The following is an 18,385-nucleotide window of genomic DNA, read 5'->3' as shown; positions in this document are numbered from 1 at the left end:
CCATGCGGGGAACTTAATTTCCATGTGTGTGCAGGGCTGATATTGATCAGGACCACAAGGAGAGGGGGAAGACCTGGAAGAGCATTGGGGAGCCACTTAGTTATATGTAAACGTACATGTAGCCTATCCATTAGGGTTGCCAACTCACACTTGGAGATTTGAAGGTGGAGCCTGTAGATGGTGGGGTTTGGGGAAGGGAGGGAGCTCGGTGAGGTACAATGCAATAGAGTCCACCTTCTAAAGCAGCAGATCTCTGTCAGCTGGAGACCAGTTGTAATTCCAGGAGATGTCCAGTCCCCACCTGGGGGCTGGCAACCCTATACATAAGTTTCCTCAGCAGGGCAAACAGGAGATCCCCAGGGCTGTTTCAGGTTAGGAAATGGTAAAAGGAGGATGCTCTCTCTCATCCAAATCAGACCCATGCCGGAGAATTAAACTCCATGCATAAAACTCCCAGCAAATGTCTTGTCAATGGCAACAGGATGGTACATAGATGGGGAGAACAAAAGGAAATGAATTGTATGGTTAGGTCATCATGAATCAGACCAGGGCCTTTTTTCAGGGGGCATGTGCTGGTACAGGCTCCTCTTGAGCATTTGGGACTTGGGCTGAGAGGGGATTACATCATGAGTGTTGGCACCTCTTTTTAAAGGGGAAAAAACCCAGAGTCAGGTCTGTTGTCTATCTAGCCCAATGTTGCCTTCCCTGATTGGCAGAAGCACTCCAGGGTCTGGAACTGAAATATTTTATTGACCTACTACATGAGATAATATTAAAAAGAGATGCCAAGGCATGAACCTGAAACTTTAAGCATGTAAAGTATGTACTCTGCGGTCTACCACTAAGTTATGAATACCGCCACCATTAACCTATTGTTAATAGATTTCAGTAATGAGAGCTTTAAAGTTTCTCATGATTAACAGACTTCAGATATACATTTTAATGGAGAGCTGTAAAGAACGCTACACAGATGCTTTCTAGTACAACAGGAAAAAAGCAACCAGAACTTTCATATTAATTTTCAATACCAAACATCAGCTTGGCTTGTAAAATAACCCTCAAAGAAAAGGGGATACAGAAGGCTAAACCATAAATGCAAGGGAGGTTCTACACTTCTCATTAGCATTGTCTTTTTGATATAAAGAATCAGACCATCTACCTGCCTTTGCAATATATGGGTTGGATCCCACCAGCTTTTCCCTGTTGAGAAAGGAAGTAGGGAGTCTTCACTGAGCGTCCAAAGAGTTATGCTGAGGATCATGGGACCTACATGGAGAAAAACTATGTGGGATGGGGGCTGTAGTAAACCCAGGAATAAGGTGATATTGAGTGAAAAAGCTAGTTGGATTCTGGCACAGCTAGGTTTAAACAGAGAAATCTGCCACCATTCAATTTAGCCATATGCTTAATTTCACTTGTGAGAGTTTTTCAGTGATAAATATTAAATATATCAGAAACAGACTAGGGCCATGGAATCAGGATGGAATGCAATTTAGTGACATGTCCCACTTGAGTGCAGCAGGCTCTGTTGGCAAGGCAAGAACAGATGACTAGGCATGGTTTGTTAATGCCGTGTTGGCCAGCATGATTTATTTCTGAGATAACTCACTAGATTATGGCCCATGAGACTCCTGGTTTAAAGCCACTGACAAAATGCTCAAGTTTGATAAGCAGCTAGGCACTTCCTAATGTGGACTTCCTGGAATTTACCTCTTCCCATCATCAAGACTTTGAAATCTAAGCATCTTGTTTAAATCCCATACTGTTTGTTGTGTGATATCCATATTATCTGTCTAGCTTCTATTGATCTAGTTCTGTCTTTTAAGCTGAAGGTGGACAATAGCTTTTAAGAGAGTTGAAATTATATGATGTTGTGTGTGCATGCATGCGTGCACACCACGAAGTTGATTCCAACATGGTGATCCTATGAATGAAAGACCCCCAGAGCATCCTATCATTAACAGCCCTGCTCATATCTTTCAAACTGGAGAACATGGCCTCCTTTATTATTAACAAATTGACAATTCTGCCAGGACCTGATAAAAAAAATCACAGAAAGGAATCCTACACTGCCTAACATGAGCTCCCCTCCTCGCCCTTTCATAATGAGGCAGCCGTGTCATTATATGTTCTCTTGGCCTAACAGTCAAATGTTTGCTTTCAAATTCACTGGAATTTTAGGACAAGAAGAAGCTTTAAAATATTATCTAATGTATTTTGGAAGCAGGAACAATCATGCATAAAGCACCCATGACATATTATTTTTCTAATCTATTTTAGTAGGTTCCAGCAATGGGTACTCTACAGTACTCCGAAGAAATTTATGGGTCACTTCAGACTTACACTACTAGAACGGTCTGCACATTCTATTAAAGTGCAAACCTGAAGTGAGGCCATAAAATAGCATCATGTTTATTGCTGACCAATGTCTGCAGGTCATACTGGCTTCAAATTAAAGTTAAAAAATAACATTCCCGCTAGCAGCCTGTGGCTGAGAGACAAACATCCATGAACTTTGTATGTTGATTCTTTATCCATTTTAAAAATAAAATTAACTATCCTGAATGCAAGAGATGTGTAAAATCTAAAGGTTGTGGCTTTCAAAGTAAGGTCTCCTTCAAATTTACTGCAGCAGTGTAAAAACCAGTTATCTGTTGCTTCTACCCTTACCACCACAATAAAATCTGGAAGCCTAGAACAAAATTAGAAGGCCGAACATAATAACATTTGCTTTAATAACAACATTCGATTTATATACTGCCCTTCAGGGCAACTTAACATTCACTCACAGCAGTTTACAAAGTATGTTATTATTATCCCCACAACAAACACCCTGTGAGGTGAGTGGGGCTGAGAGAGCTCTGGAAGAGCTGTGATTGACCCAAGGTCACCCAGCTAGCTTCAAGTGGAGGAGTGGGGAATCAAAGCAGGTTCTCCAGATTAGAGTCCCGACACTCTTAACCACTACACCAAACTGGCTCTGCGCAAGAGTTTCACTACTTGGAAACATTCCCCAGGCAACAATTGACTGACTGATTGATTTCCCAACGTTTCATGCTATGCTCTCAGCCCAGTTGCTTTTTCCAGCCAAAGCAGCTTCCAGTGTATCAAAATGAAAGCAATCAAATGACATTAGAATCAACAGAAGCCATTAAAACAACAGAACTGCCATACAAATGAATAAATTACTAATAGTTTTAAAAAGTAGAAGTGTGCTGTCCTCTCACACTCAAGTCATCAAAAACCTTTATAAACAAGAAGACTGTACATTAAGAGGGGCATTCTCTGTACTTCTCAAGAAGAAATTCCTGGCCTATTTGAGCACATAGGCACACATGCAACATATAAGATGCTATCAAGCCCCGCCCCCTCCCCCAATCTCTGTGACTGCCGGCTGGTGATTCAACTACTCTACAGATTGTGAACTCCCTCCCTGCATCAGATACTCCACAGTACAAGCACCCTTTTGTGGAAGGGAGGAGGGTATTAGTAACATAATGAGAGGCATCCTAATTAGGAAGGAAGTCTGTAGTCCTTAGGGGAATCACCAGCCTGTATTTCCAGAGGCTCTGAGAAGGCAAGGACTGCATCCTATACAGAGTATGTTCCTCTTGAGATGCTGGTTTCTAGAACCAGAGTGGCCAGTATGCAACAGAAATGCTGCTCCTGTCACGTTACAGTCTTTGGGATTCAGTCTAATGATCAGACTAATGCTTAATGCTAAGAACATCAAACAAGTAGTGCTCATTGTGCAGACTGTGACTAGTACAGATCCAGCATGCAGTTATGTCTTGCCTTTCCCAGACCCCTGCTGGATCATGTCCTATGTGCACAGTAAAGGCAAAGTAAAGGAGTCCGCTGGGCAGTTCTCAAGATTTTACATATATAGCTCCTGTTTGTCTTCACATTATGTGGATTTGTTTGATTAATGCCAAGAGTAAAAAAGAAAGTATAATGAGTGTATATTTTTTATGTCTTGCTGCATCCCCTAAGCTCCAGAGGTTTGAAGATGGCACTATTGCAGGTTTAAAGAGAATTATCACAGATTACTCTCTAACCTTTCCTCTAGATTACATGAAAATATCTTATCGTGCAGTATTTAATTTTCCCAACTCTCATTCTGTAATGGAAAATCAAAGTTAAACTCATGCCAGCAACTGCTGTGACATTAATTAAATCTGACACTAACCTGGCACCTGGGATCCGACATTTCCTTTCCTGTTATGTAGCTGTTGGTTTAAATATGTTGTAATCCCCAACAATAAAAAGAAAAATTGTATTAAACAGCATTTACTCTTCCCATCTCTACCACATATTGCAGACCTTAACTATGCATTCAAGATCTGTTAATGAGAATTAAATGGCAATTTGCTGCTGAAAAGGACCTTATTTCTACAGGCAAGCAGTAGATAGCTGGCTACATATATGTTCCAAGTAGAATGGTCTTTAAAAAGAGTACACAACTGGACAAGTGACTCTGCACCGAGTACTTCTGAATTGTATCATGTCATTGAGTGTCTAATGATAAAACAGCAACAGGACAAGCAAACACTGCCTGGGGCACAAAGAAGTCGCCCAGGTGGTTTGGTGTGCACTAGGAGAGGGCTGGTCCCTTAGGATACATTTACGCAGAACCAGCCTCCAGTCATTTTCACCAGATGGCCATTCACCATTTTCTTGCAGATAGCCAGCCCGCTGTAATTTATAAAAGAGAAAGATAATACATCTTTCTCTATATATGTGTTATCAGCAGTCACAATTTTTCCATGATTTGCTATTGACATTAAAGTCAGAAGTACGTTATCTTTGCTTTGACTTACCACTTTAGCATTCATTTCCCGCACTGTTTCCCTAACAGCTTGTATCTCACAACCTTTCTTTACTGATCTGAACAGAAGTCTGGCTCTACCCATCTTCCTTCTCATTGCCCTAGCCCAACTCCTTTCTAACTGGAACTTTTTTTCTTTCGAAAGCTTTTTGCAGAATTTGTGTCACTACAATTACACGGCACATTTTGACTTATCCATCCATCCTTTTTTTAAACAGAACCTTAGCTTGATAATTCTACCATCCCCTCAAAGCCACCCCCCCTTTTTGAGGGAGAATGAATACATTTAGAGGCTCCTAGAACCTTATTAGTTAATTGCAATATTCAGTATTCTAATATGTTCTCAGGTGGTATGTGAATGTGCATATTTTTAAGTAGCAGATAAGACACCCTCATTTTAAAGAAATGTTAATGATTTTACTTAAACTCACAAATTAGAGGTAATATTCCTTGGAGAAACTCACAATAGTGAAACTCAAAATACTTCAACAATATAGTTATATTGAACTACCTGGATGAAGTAGTAAATATTTTTTTTCCAACTATAGCCTCTTTCACATTTCCGTGTTAACCACGTTATTCTCTGTTGCTATCCTGAGTTCATGTAAAGTGATATGGGGCAGTGCAAGGAACTGCAGAATGAAGGCCAGAAGTTTACAAAAAATGGCTGGACTTTCATTCAGTGTATAAGTGTTCACTGGCCCAGGCTTTGACCTGGCTCAAAAAATGTGCTGGGCCTCTGCTGATTCTAACACCTGTAAGCCAGTTTTTTCCCTAGCGATCTGATCTTGGGAGGCTGGCTTTCACAGCTCCTGTCTTCACTTCCCTGTTTTCACATGGCTGTAAATGCTAATTAGACAGGTAGGCCTTGATTGGCTGTTGGTTGGTAGGGTGATGCCTGGAGTCCTGAAAAGATGACTTCCCAGCATACCTGGTTCCCTTCTCTAACTCTCTTTCCTTCACCATCACGTAAGAGAGAAGCTGCAGGTTGCATGCTCCAAGGTGCTTCAGCATGCCCGAGCTGCGTGGTATGGAAGAGGGCATACCTGCTAAGTAAGACTGGTGAGAAACAACAAACTAAGAGCTATTCAGAGATGCATAGATTTCAAGCTTTATGAGTTTTAATTAGGCAGAATATAGCTAAACAATAGACAGGATATTTGTTTGGTGTCTTTGCCTGAACCCAAGTGCTTTATGCTCAGCAGCACTCTGTAATCAATAAATGGAAGTTCTATTTAAGCCTGTGTCTGAATTAATGAGGTGCACATAGGTACAACCTCAGAGAGAACCCAGGGACTGAAAAGACTCACAAAAAACAGGAACTTTCCTTCTGCCTAGTCTCTGGGTTGGCTGTGATCAGCGCCCAGGGGTAGGAGTTGGGGGTCCCGGTTCATACAGATGGTGGTTTCAAACAACACTTGTATTTGTTTACAAACCATATGTGACTTGCTGTGGCCACTTCAAACAGTGCCACTTTTTCTGTTGCTGGAAGTTGCTAATTCCCACCTCCCGCACCACCTGGAATCTACATTTTTTAAAAAAATCAGCACAAAAATATCGATATAGTGCTATAATGCTATACATAGCAGATTCTCTGAGTTCCTAGCTTTAATTTTTTTTTAAAAAGTAAGTCTCTGGTACCTTCCCTTGAGGAGATATAAGGGAAAAGGCATATCTCTGCAAGAGAAGAGGCTAGAGACTTCCTTTTTACAAAAATGAAAGCTAGAACTTCAGAGAACCTGCTACACCTCTAACTACTATGCTACAGTGCTAAGCTACACATGTTTAAATAAAACCATTGCTGAAAATGAGCGGGGAGGAAAAGGCAGTGCTGTTGGAAGCGCTATAGCCATAACCCCGCCTGACTGGCTTAGTGACTCTGACTCAGAGTCCTCAGGGGAGGAGACTGAGGAGTCCAGGTCAGTGACTGAGGAGGATCGGCAGGACCAGGGAAGGCCCAGCACTGCAAAGGTGCCTGCATAGGACGAACCAGCAGCACCAGAAGCCACCTTACTAGAGCCTGTAAGAGAGACTGTGCCACCAACACTGGAGGTAGCTGTTAGACTTCAGGGTTTGATCCTGGGCTTGTAGCCCCCCAGAACCTTTCCCCACTCAACAGGAATGGTAGTAGAAGAAGGCCCAAGCTGAGGTGGCACAAATGGGATGAAATGCTAGACTGGTCATTTGTCCCCTTCCTACAAATCCAGAACACACTGCTGAGAGTGGTATTTCCTTGCAGGATCCTGGCCAGAGCACAGTGGAGCCTCAAGAGCTTCAACGCTTGCCAGTAAGAGCAGCTGAGCTTGATTAGCATCTAGATTATTTAGGCTGAAATTTGGACGGCTGTCTTGCTGCATCAACCAGTTCACTAGGTTCAAGCTCTATGCTCCAACTCCCTGTCTCCCAGCTCCAAGTTCCAGTCAACACTCTCAAGTCTACCCAGCCAAGCTTGCAGCTTCACTCCAGAGTTGTCTCCTTTAGTTAGTTCTAACTCCAGAGAAGCCCAGACCCAGCCAGCCTGTAGAGAGCAGGACAGCTATGGAAATTTTAAAAAGTACTCCGCAATGAATGGGAAACACACTGGAAACTTGAGAAAGGGAAAACATTTTTTTTAAAAATGGCTCAACCTCACACTACAAACAGGTCTGAAAAGTTTTTTAAAAAATCCATGAGCAGAGCAACTGGTAGCCAATCAGTTGTGTCTGAAATGGCACAAAAAACCACTAGCAACCACTAGCCAAAACAGTTTACAAAGGCAGTGTAAAAAGGGTTTAAGTAAATGGAGCAGGAGTTCACTTATTACCTTGTATACATAATATATTTAATTAAATTAGTATATTACAGTTATCATGTAGTTTACTCATCAATGGAAAAGAACAGATTATTCTTTTGTTAGTGACTGTTACTAAAGGGTGCAAGTAACATCATCCAAGCTCTTCCACCCACAGCTATTTTTAAACAACTACTTTTTTTAGAAGCAAAAAATAAAAGGCATGAAGAGAAAGCAAAGATAGAACAAACTTTGAACTGTTTTGAGTCTGCTGTTATGCATAAAGTACTGGGTTCTTTTCTTTAGTTCACTGATTTATATTTGCATCTTTTCATTTTTCAAAAAGCTGACAGCAGCAGCGTATACTGGGTTCTCAGGCATTGGCCAGACCCACACATACATGCCTTTATCTACATGAGATGCTGGAAGACTATTTCCATGTTTTTGATGGGCCAAAAATGCATTCATATGAAACTGAAGTGTGTAGCTAATAGCTATGCTGTGTAGGATTGGTTGTAATTTCCAACACACAAACATTAGTATATACTGAACATTAATAGTTTTGTAGTATTCCAAGTCTCAAAACTGCTCCTTTGCCAAAGAAGGTAAAATGACAGCAAATATGCCAAAGTATTCATAATAATTTTTTAAACTTAAAAAACGGAGAGAAAGACCTGGATAAAATTTTCCTAAATCATACTGTTCTTAACTAAATAACTGAAGTAAATCCAGGACAATATAATGAACTACTTTTACTAGCAGTCAAACCCTCCCTCACACCAAATGAATATGGCTGTATCATAAACCCCTATCCTTGTGTGCTTTAAGCACAAAAATACTGTCTGGCCAGGCTGAATGGACCCCAACTCAGCAGAAGTTGGAAAACTGGAATGTGAGTCATGAGGCAAGACTAGCCAGCAGCCCCACGCCCCGGAGATGTACAAAAACTTTGGACACAAGAGGTCTTCTAGGAGCTCCTGAGTTATCTCATTCACACCCATCTAATCTTCCCCTTTCCTGTTCTCTAATCAAGTCTGCTCAGGGATCTGATAGCCCCTCCTATCCAACAACCACAAGCCATCAACCTGCAGTTTTTAAACACCTCAATGAAGAATTATATTGCTGTGCTTGCACTTCCCTTCCAAAACACTGGAATCATAGTTTTAGGGTTTTTTTTAAACGTAGAATGCTTTCACATCTGAGTCTTACAGCTTACCCCACAAGTTGCTCTGCAAGCAAATAAATTATAAAGATGGGCTGCCGTTACAATCTCTGTACAAGGATGAAATGAATGAACAAGGATGGAACACTATTCACATATAACTGGTGTGCAAGCACAAACTTGTAAGACTGGGATGCAAATGCATCTTGAGATTTTTTTTTAATCTGATAAGAAACTGAACATTATTATTGATGCACAGACTAATCTCCAAGGTTTCCTTTTCTCCATCCAGAGATAGATGACAAAATAATGAGTTTATAAGGCACACTCCATGGATGTTGTGTGGATGTCTCACGATAGAAGAAAAAGAAAAGAATAGAGCAACCCCTATAAGCTTATAGTACTTGTCACTAATATGGTAGGGTCTGAAGGGGAATTTGAAGCAAACATGCATGGTTCCTAGATTTATTAGAGAGTGTCTGCTAAACTAATCTGAGATCTGCACCCAGGTGACAAAAATATGGGGTATGATGATTTGGGAGCTATACCTATCTTTCTGAAGTTGATTAGATATATTAGAACAGAGAAAATTGCAAATTAATTTTGTTTCCAACAGTGGCCAGCCAGATGTTACTGATAATATTAGCAAACATAATTTACTTCCCAATAGCCCCTCCTCTAGAAATCACCTACTTATGAGTGTATGAAGATTACCCTAAGATCCACTAGAGGCCAAAAATGCAAAGCCTTGTCTAATTGTCTACCTCCAGGACTACTGGGAACTAAAATAAGTAATGCCAAGAAAGAAGATATAGTTGTGTATTTTATATGTATATAACACTGGGCACTAGGTGAGTAACTTATTGCTTCTGTATCTTTCCCTTTACTTGAGATCTACCTATCTTACACTCCAATTCATCTTACTGTGAACAATGAAACATTCTATAGAAAAATACTGACTTAATGGAAAATTTATTAGAAGGTTATTGCAAAATTTTAAATCAACAAGAAAAATAAGAGAAGATATATCATCTCTGACCATGCTTAAATTCTAGGAAGCAGTGCAAAATAGCAGCAATCATGAACATCTGAGAGCATTAGCATTAGCAGACTGAGATAAGGTATTTGGCACCATTAGCATAGTACTAAAAGGTACTTGTAGAACAAGGAATTGAATCACGTTATGAGGGGGGGAACCTAACCATGCATGACAAGTCATAAAAAGTTAAATAAGATTTCAGATGAGTAATAATAAAATACAAAAGGGTGCATTATTCTCATAGCAATTCACTGAGTATAGACATATCTATTGTATTTAGGATGTGGCTTCATAAGACTTGCCTATTGGTGTGAATAAAAAAAGAGAAATTCACTTAATGCAAGCAGACAAGGTTCCTTGGTAAAGATAGAGAGAGAATAAAATGTTGTGCTTAGGTTAGCGAAAATGAAAAAAAGATTAGAATGAACAAAATTATATACAAACCAGTAGCAAAATAAAGCCCTAGAGTGAATAGCCTTGATTCATGCACCCCATGAGGTTCAGGTATGGCTCAACACAGCCCTGTTCCCTCCTCCTATTTCCTGTGCACACTGGCAGTGTAACAGAACATTAAGCGAAAATATGTGCACTCATCCCATGCTCCTACCTGTGTCCTGAACACAAGCACTGCACCAGTTGGTATAGTGGTTAAAGTATCAGACTCAGACCTGGGAGACCCAGGTTGAAATCTTCATTTTGCTATGAAAGCTTGCTGGATGACTAGACATTCTCAGCCTAACTTAACTCACAGGATTGTTGTGAGGATAGAATGGAGGAGGGAAAAATGATAAAGTTGCTTTGGGCCTTGCCACAGGGAGAAAAGCAGAGTATATATAAAAGAAGCCCACCAGCACGGAAGAGAAAAGGAGAAGGAGATATAAGCCTGGGCAAGCCTGATCTGGTTAGATCTCTGAAGCTAAGCAGGACCAACCTTGGTTAGTAATTGGATGGGGGACTGCCAACAAAGACCAGGGTTGCAGAGGCAGGCAATGGTGAACTACCTCTGTTAGTCTCTTGCCTGGAAATTCCCAGCAGGGTTCACCATAACTCAGCTATTACTTGATGACCCTCTCCACAACAAGGGTATACAGAAGGCACATGCATCTTTCCTGTTTTCTTTTGCTGCCTATGTATGTACACATATGTGTCTGTAGGATGGTGTGGAAGAGAAAATAGGACTTTCAAAAAGACTAAAAAGCTCCTTTCCTCTGCTCTGAAACAATTCCCCTAAACTGCTGACAAAACTTCACTGTAATGGTGTGAACATTCTATTTTATATCTCCATATTTTGTGCTTTAACTCAACAGGAGGTGATAAAGGTGCAAAATTTCTATTCAGCATGCTGTGAAATATCTGATCTAAGTCTTGAACTTAATTAGCAAGAATAAGGAATGTGTTGTAGTAGAATAAAATGAAGCTAAATTTCAAAGTTCCCAACAGTTCTTCATCCCAGCATAGCAATGCTGATTTCACTGACCTGCTTGATGAAAGTGATCTCTTGCCAGTTCAAATAAACGCATGTGCATGTTTGTGATGGGGTTAAAGGAGCCACAGGCAAGGAGGGTGAGGGGTGTCAGATGCTTCATCTTGGCAAGCAATCACCAACAACACAACTCACCTGAAGAGGGAAAAATAAGAGTTAAAATAGCTGATCCAGCAAACAGCTTTCTCAATCTTTTCCTCAAAATTATAAATAACAGATCTACGTTTTCAGAAGAGGCTATCACTGTAACATTACAACAGGCCTACAGAAGGCATGCCATTAGCACTAAAGGGGGAATTACACCTTTCAAATGATGTCAGAGTTAAAAAAAAAAGTAGCAGCAGCTGGATAACACATTTCTTCAAGTTTATTTAATTTTGAAGTGGACACTTCAACACACAGAATCTGGGGTTCCCTTCCCACCCTGTGCCATACATAACACAATCGCCCTTGAGTGGCAGGTTCTCCTCAATCCCCTTATGTGTGGTGCTCAAGTGGGATCAGGACCGCAGTGCAAGCGGAGAATCTACTTCCTCCTTGTACTATTCTCCCAATCTGAGTCCCAAGGGGGTGCTATTTGGGGAAACTCATATAGTCACTGCTACATTTGTTGGTTTCCCCAAGAGTACACTTCCAGGCCTGTTTCAGTCTAGGAAAATAGTATGGTGGGCGGGGGGCGGGTGAAGTTATTCTTCACATGTGTTTGATCATGATCATAATTGGGCACCATGCAGGTAGAACCTAAGAAGAACTTGAAACTTATTTGATTTTTAATTTTATTATATTTATATTCCGCTCTCCCTGTAGAGCAGGCTCAGAGTGGATTATATCACAATATAAAACAGGTAGCATATAAAATCAGGATTAATTTATTTAAAAAACCAGTGACAATTGTCCTTTCCTCACTAAAATCCATGGGATGGGTGGTGAACTAACAGATGTTATGTGTGACTGTGTTACATCTAGCACAAGATGAAGACCCCAGACCCAGCCTGTATACTCCGTAATGTGTGAAGAGGTAGTTTACTGCACAGAATAAAAGCCACAATAAAATACAATATCAAATGCTGTACAAAAGGGCTTTTAGAAATCAAATTTTTGATATAGCAAATTATAATTATACTCTGTATTTAGTAGAGCATTTACATAAAAATGTATTTACATACATTTCCATTACCTACAGTCCTGGTTGAGGATGTTCACAATAAATGTTTTCAAAACCAGCCAATGATTTATGTTTGCAAAAGCTGTTGCCAGTATATATGGTGAAACAAAATGGCACTGGCTTCCATTTCAACTCCCATTTAATCTGCCTCCTACTAAGCATTTTGGTCCAAAGTCCAGAAAATCATTCTACATTTCTTTAAAGAGTATTTATGACATTATTTCAGACTTATGATAGTTTGTGATGACAATCAGGGTCTACGTAAACATTCCAGATGCTTCAGCTACAACCCATTATCAGTGTCCCTGAAACTGTACTCTGCCTGCTGCTGGGATGAAGACTCACCAAATGTAGCTAACTATCATAAGTGGTCACACTAAACGTTAAATGAAATGTCATGTTAAAGGTTAACACATGGTAAAAATCACTGGGTTTGACTTCGGCCACTGTTGGGATGCACTTTGGCCCCATATTTACTCTTTTATCATGCTACCAAACCAAAAGATGAAGTGAATTCAAAGGCCAACTTCCAGGAATCTAACAGGACATTCCAATCTTGTTGAGTCTGCAGGTGCTTTCAGAATTTTGTGAATGGGGAGTGGCCACAAAATAGCTGCCCTAGGGTACTGGAGCATATCATGAAAAGTTGGGAGATTGCAAGCCAAGGATCCTTCTGTGATGGAGACAGATGTTTCTGTATTCCCACTGCAGACACAAATATGACGTCTCCTGGATTCTTCTAAAACACCTTCTAATCCAATGAAGTAGAGGAAAGTTAGGGCTGGCTATTTGCTTTATGGAAGAAATACTCTAGGTGAGTACACTCCAGGAAATCCATCAGCGGATGCCATGGCGCTGATGGGCACCATGTTGGGGATTACTGGCCTATGACATAGTCTTGTTTATTCATGTGATGAGTGCTTGATAGACTGGAACTTTGACACTGGTTATAGTTGTCATTTTGGAAGAAATACACGTAGTGTATGTCTAATGCACGTACTTTGTGTGACAATGTATGCAAATGAGATATCCATCAAACCTTTTAATATGAAACGCTATTTTTCAGAAAATTGAATAATATAGTAACATAGAGAAAGAGGGATAAAAACTTAGAGCTCTCAAGGGAAATCTATTACTAGGGAAACCTTAAACACATATCTGATATTTTGAGATGGTAAAATACAATTTCTGTATTTAAGGTCAAGGATGGTCGATTTATTTTTCCCCTGAGAAAGTTTCTTTAGTAGTACTCAAGAATGAGAGGGAAAAAGTATGCCATTTTCACTAGATTTCAGCCTGAGAAGAATGACATTCTGCAAGTAACAGTACGAGATAAATTGTTGTACTTAAATGTTAAGGGGGGGGACCACCAATCAGAGCCAAATTTTCAAGTGCATGGTAAAATTGTCCTGTAAGAAAAACAATGTGTCATCAGGCCCAACTGCACCTGAGCAAATAGACCAAGGAACCCAAATGCTTTATTTCTAATGCAGCTGTCGCTTCAATTGCAATCTAACAAAAATACTCAACAAATAAAGAAATGTGTGCATTTTATCTCATGTTGAGAAAATTCTGGTTGAAAGGCTGTAAACTGATGACTGCCTAATTAAGAATGCATGATAAAGCATTTATTTACTGCATCTCTAACAATAAACAGTGTATATTAAGGGACATTAAGGAAAGTCCTGAAAAAATCCTCACTACCAGGCTTGAAGGCAAGTGAAACAAAATCAAATCAGCAAACCTTGCTTAGATTTAAATGTAAGCTAATTTACACTTTTTCATCACAAATAAACCTACTAACACCACAGTTATAAACGCTGAATATATTGTTTAGTCTCTGAAAGAAACCTCACTGAATTTGCTTTCTAACAATTGTCCTTATTAAAACAAGTGATCCATTAATAATTTTGCTCTACAAAACATGCAGAAAATGGAACACAGTTCAGCAAAGTATACTTCCCCACTCTCGTGCATAAGGAACAGAAGAAAGAAAAAAGAACTGTAGGATTTCAGCACTCTAGATTTCAAAATAATGGTCAAACAGCAACAGTATAGATTCCTGGATGGCAACTCATTTTTAACAGGAGTCATCCCTTGATTTGGATGATGGTTGATGAACCATTAACATTTTAGCCACAGAGACAGAACCAAACTATGTGATGAACAGCATTTCAAGTGCCTGGAGGACTGCTGGAGAGCTGGGAGGAGGGGAGGGGAAGGAAAGGCATGATAGGCTAAGCAGCTGACTTGTCTCACATTTCAATGGATGAAGCTTCAAGCAAATGTATGGTATCTGGCTTATAAAGTTGGCAACTATAATTTTTAAATTTTTGAAACGGTGAATGTTTTTTTACTAGACTACAATATCACTCACACACACACACACACACAGAGCCATACAATATTACAAATGTCTTTCTTCCTCTGCTGTTTCCCCAATAAAAATCCCCATTCTGCAAGCTGCTCTTTTTTAATTAATTAATTTATTACATTTATAACACGCGCTCCTCACAAGTGGGCTCAAAGCGGGTAACATCAATCAATAAAAATTGCATTAAAATACATTATCCCATTAAAAATACAATAAAACACGGAGAAAATACACACAGGAATCCCCTATGGTAGAAAGAAGTGTGGCAAAACAACATGAACATGAGATCCTATGGATTATTTTATTCAAGATGAAGCAAAAATCTTAATTCACGGAGAAATATTTTACACTGGTTGTGCAGACACTTACCACATGGCAAGTCTGATTGAAGTCTACTTCGCCTACTACATTTTTTTAATGCAACAATTATTTTAAAGAAAGGTTACAGTCTAACGGTTTATTTGAAAATAACAACTGCTCTTTTAAATGTTCTTTGTACATTGAAAGTGATGTGCTGCTATACTGCTTAGTGATCAAGGGAACAACCTGTGTTTAGTTTCTTTTCAGTACAGTTATCTTATTCGGAAGATATATGCATCTGCCAAAAGTGCTCATTTGAAACATGGAGTGTGACTTTCCATTACGAAAACGTCTAGTAAAATTCAGGCCTTGAAATGAACTTACCCTCAGGACAACCATTTTATAACTGGCTTTGTATTTTAAAGAAAGATGTGTAGTAAAGCATGATCAGAGAAAGATACACAGCTGTAAGGTTTACTGCATCCAAGCAGAAAATACTTCATTCTTTTGATAGGCTCTGATAATACGCCCACCATGACAATGTAGACACAAGACAGCTCTCTGACTAAAACAATATGAAAATCTACTCAGTAAATACATACATAAATACATGCACCTACACAACTCCTGACATTCTACAAAGCAATACCCTAGCCACAACCACATTTACATGTGTTTCTACTCTAATAGCAGGACCTTTAGTATTTGGGCTAGGCCACAGCACAAGATTCACATATTAGCATGAATATGAATAGTGTCAAGAACCAACACAATAAAGTAAACTGCTAGGAACTGAAAACTGAGGGTTGAACTAGATGTGAGGCCATTCCCTCTTCTGCAATGGGAATGGTGCCACCATTTTAAAGTGATTTTAAAATGCATGAAAGTGGGCTTGCAGCGCATCAGGCTAAGGCATTCTTGTTTTCCCCACTGCGCCTTTTTAAGTGACAAAATGCTGCCCTGTCATGGCTGTTTCAGCAGTTGAAAAGATGCTGGCAGGGGGAAAGAACAAGAGAGCCTCGGCCTGTCACACTGCATGCCTGATCAGGATGAGTCCCTCACAGCATTTTTAAAGCACTTTAAATGGTGATCATGTCCCTGTGGTGGACATGAGGACATTGACACATGTAATTTGGCTTCTATACTATCTTGGTAACTAAGACTATTTCTTCGGTGCAAGTCACATGGGTTTTCTGCCATAAACAACACAAAGGCTAAGAACCAGCAGAGAAGTGGCAGCCTTTGGTATAATTCCACATAATCTCATGATGTTCACTAGAAACAATGGCAACCATAGAAAGAAGTGCCTCCCTTTATTTTACCCTCAGACTATTAATCAGGACTTCTCGGTAATGAAGAGTACTTTAGTATAAAGGACCTGGCCACCTTAGTACTCAAGTTTTAGAAAGAACTAAAGCTTATATTACCATTTCCCACCAAAATGTTCACTGTCAAAAGTGATTTAATTTCAACTGTGGAATTTCCCACTACAAATCCCAGCTCAGCGAGGTAACCAAGAGTGCCTCTTCTTTGCAAACAGATTACCCCTCTCTTTTGTTATTTTGAAATGTTCTCCTCTCACTCTGGCCAATCAGGGAGCATTCTTGTTAGGTCACTGGCATTCTCTTCTCCTTTCGGACCCAAAAAATTTATTTTGTAGTTGTGAGACCCATGTGGACTAAATAGCCATGCTATACAGGAGGCTGCAGTGGGAAAGTGTTAGAGATTTATGGTATTTTATATATTTAGTTTAGTAACTTAGCAGAGTAACATATAGCAGAGTGATTTAGTCAGAAGCGTTTAAACCCTCACAAACGTGCATTAATTAATCCTCAGACAAAATTCATAGAAAGATAGAATTTACAGTTTATTGTAGCAGATTTCTCCATAGCAATATCTTCTGGTAATAACAAGGGAAAGATCCTATCTAAAGAGTTACATTCTCTAGGCTAATACCACGGCCTGAAACTAGGCTGCGAGGTTGTAGGTGCAGGTTTGTGGACAAAGAGAAGGGCTCCATGAGGAGCATGGTGGCTTTACATCTTTTCTTGGAAGAGCATGAGGGAAGGTGTGAAATCTCCCAAGAGGCACAGAGGCAAGAGGAGGAGTCAGTAGGCGTTCCCACCTTAGACAAGACAGTGGCAGATTGCTAGACTTATACATTATATTCAAAGAGACATGCAGCACCCCCCAGTGTCCAAAGGCAGGCTGAGTCGCCTATTCCAACAGAAAGAACAACATATTGTTGCACTTGCATTTTAATTTCTAAGCTCTTGGGTGTGCTTTAAAATTAGCAAATAAAGGGCAAGAAATGTATAGGTACATTGGACAAAGAAATAAGAATGACCCTTGCAAGAATAATGAACTGTATGAGTGTTATCATCCAGATTTTATTAAGTCTGATAAATTAATATTTCAAAAAGCATTATGATTTTTATATTATTAGATCATTTGATTTTAAAGACTTTCCATAGGTTTCTTATTAGCAGCTGGCTTCAGTTAGGAGCATGCTGCAAAGTGCCCCCTTTGTGAGGCCATAACAGTTACCCCACTGAAAATTACCTTGAGCTCATCTACCTAGAGAGTTCAAATTTCTGAAAACATCAGGTACGGAGTCAAGGGTGGGGTTTGTGTGTTATTTATTCAGATAATTTATATTGGCATTTCTACTATAAATAAGGTTGCGGGCCCACAAGGAATTTGGAAATCCCACCCCCCTTCTCATATCTCCACTGCTGAGACCTCAGGGGACTGAACAGGCTGATTCTCTCTCCTCCCTCTTTCAGCAATACTTAATAGCAGCCCCAACATTCCACTTCTTCTGGGGCATTTGTAGTCCTTATCAGGCAATTTCTTCATAAAATCATGGCTGGGTAGTCACCTGAATACCCAAGGACCCATACCTTGCTGGAAGTGGTGTATTTTGTAGCTTTCTTCATCCATATAGGGAGCCAGCTACTTGTTACGGAGAGATACTCAAAGTGGGTTTCTAACTCATGAGACTGGCTGCTCAAGCCTGTCATGAAATGAGTCTGAATCTGCACACACTAGGTTTTTAACAGTTCTAATATTAGATAATACTGGGGTTTTTTCCATTTGAGAAGACAAAAGATATACTTTGAAGATATTCAAGGGCACACAAAAACACAGCTTCAAGTCTCAGTACTTCCCCTTTAAATCCCTTGCTTCACTTGAGAACCAAGATTTTTGGCATCATTAGGCTCTGCCTGGGGCTTATTTGGATTAATTACTGCTGTCATGGAA

The 18,385-nt window shown here is 39.8% G+C and overlaps 1 protein-coding gene across 7 annotated transcripts in view; it reads right to left on the bottom strand.

Annotated features, from left to right (window-relative positions):
- The window catches only part of RBP1 (retinol binding protein 1), a 139,551-nt gene that overhangs the window by 83,293 nt on the left and 37,873 nt on the right, over positions 1 to 18,385 (bottom strand). For all 7 annotated transcript variants that reach the window (XM_054984227.1, XM_054984228.1, XM_054984230.1 and 4 more), the window contains one exon: positions 11,277 to 11,417. In XM_054984227.1, coding sequence (XP_054840202.1) covers positions 11,277 to 11,385 — 109 coding nt within the window. In that variant the 5' untranslated portion in view covers positions 11,386 to 11,417. The remainder of the gene's footprint in view (positions 1 to 11,276; positions 11,418 to 18,385) is intronic.

This window comes from Eublepharis macularius, chromosome 6 (genome assembly GCF_028583425.1).
Source record: "Eublepharis macularius isolate TG4126 chromosome 6, MPM_Emac_v1.0, whole genome shotgun sequence".
NCBI lineage: Eukaryota > Metazoa > Chordata > Lepidosauria > Squamata > Eublepharidae > Eublepharis > Eublepharis macularius.
Note: the sequence above shows the minus strand (reverse complement) of the source record. Positions and strands in the feature narration are given on the sequence as shown.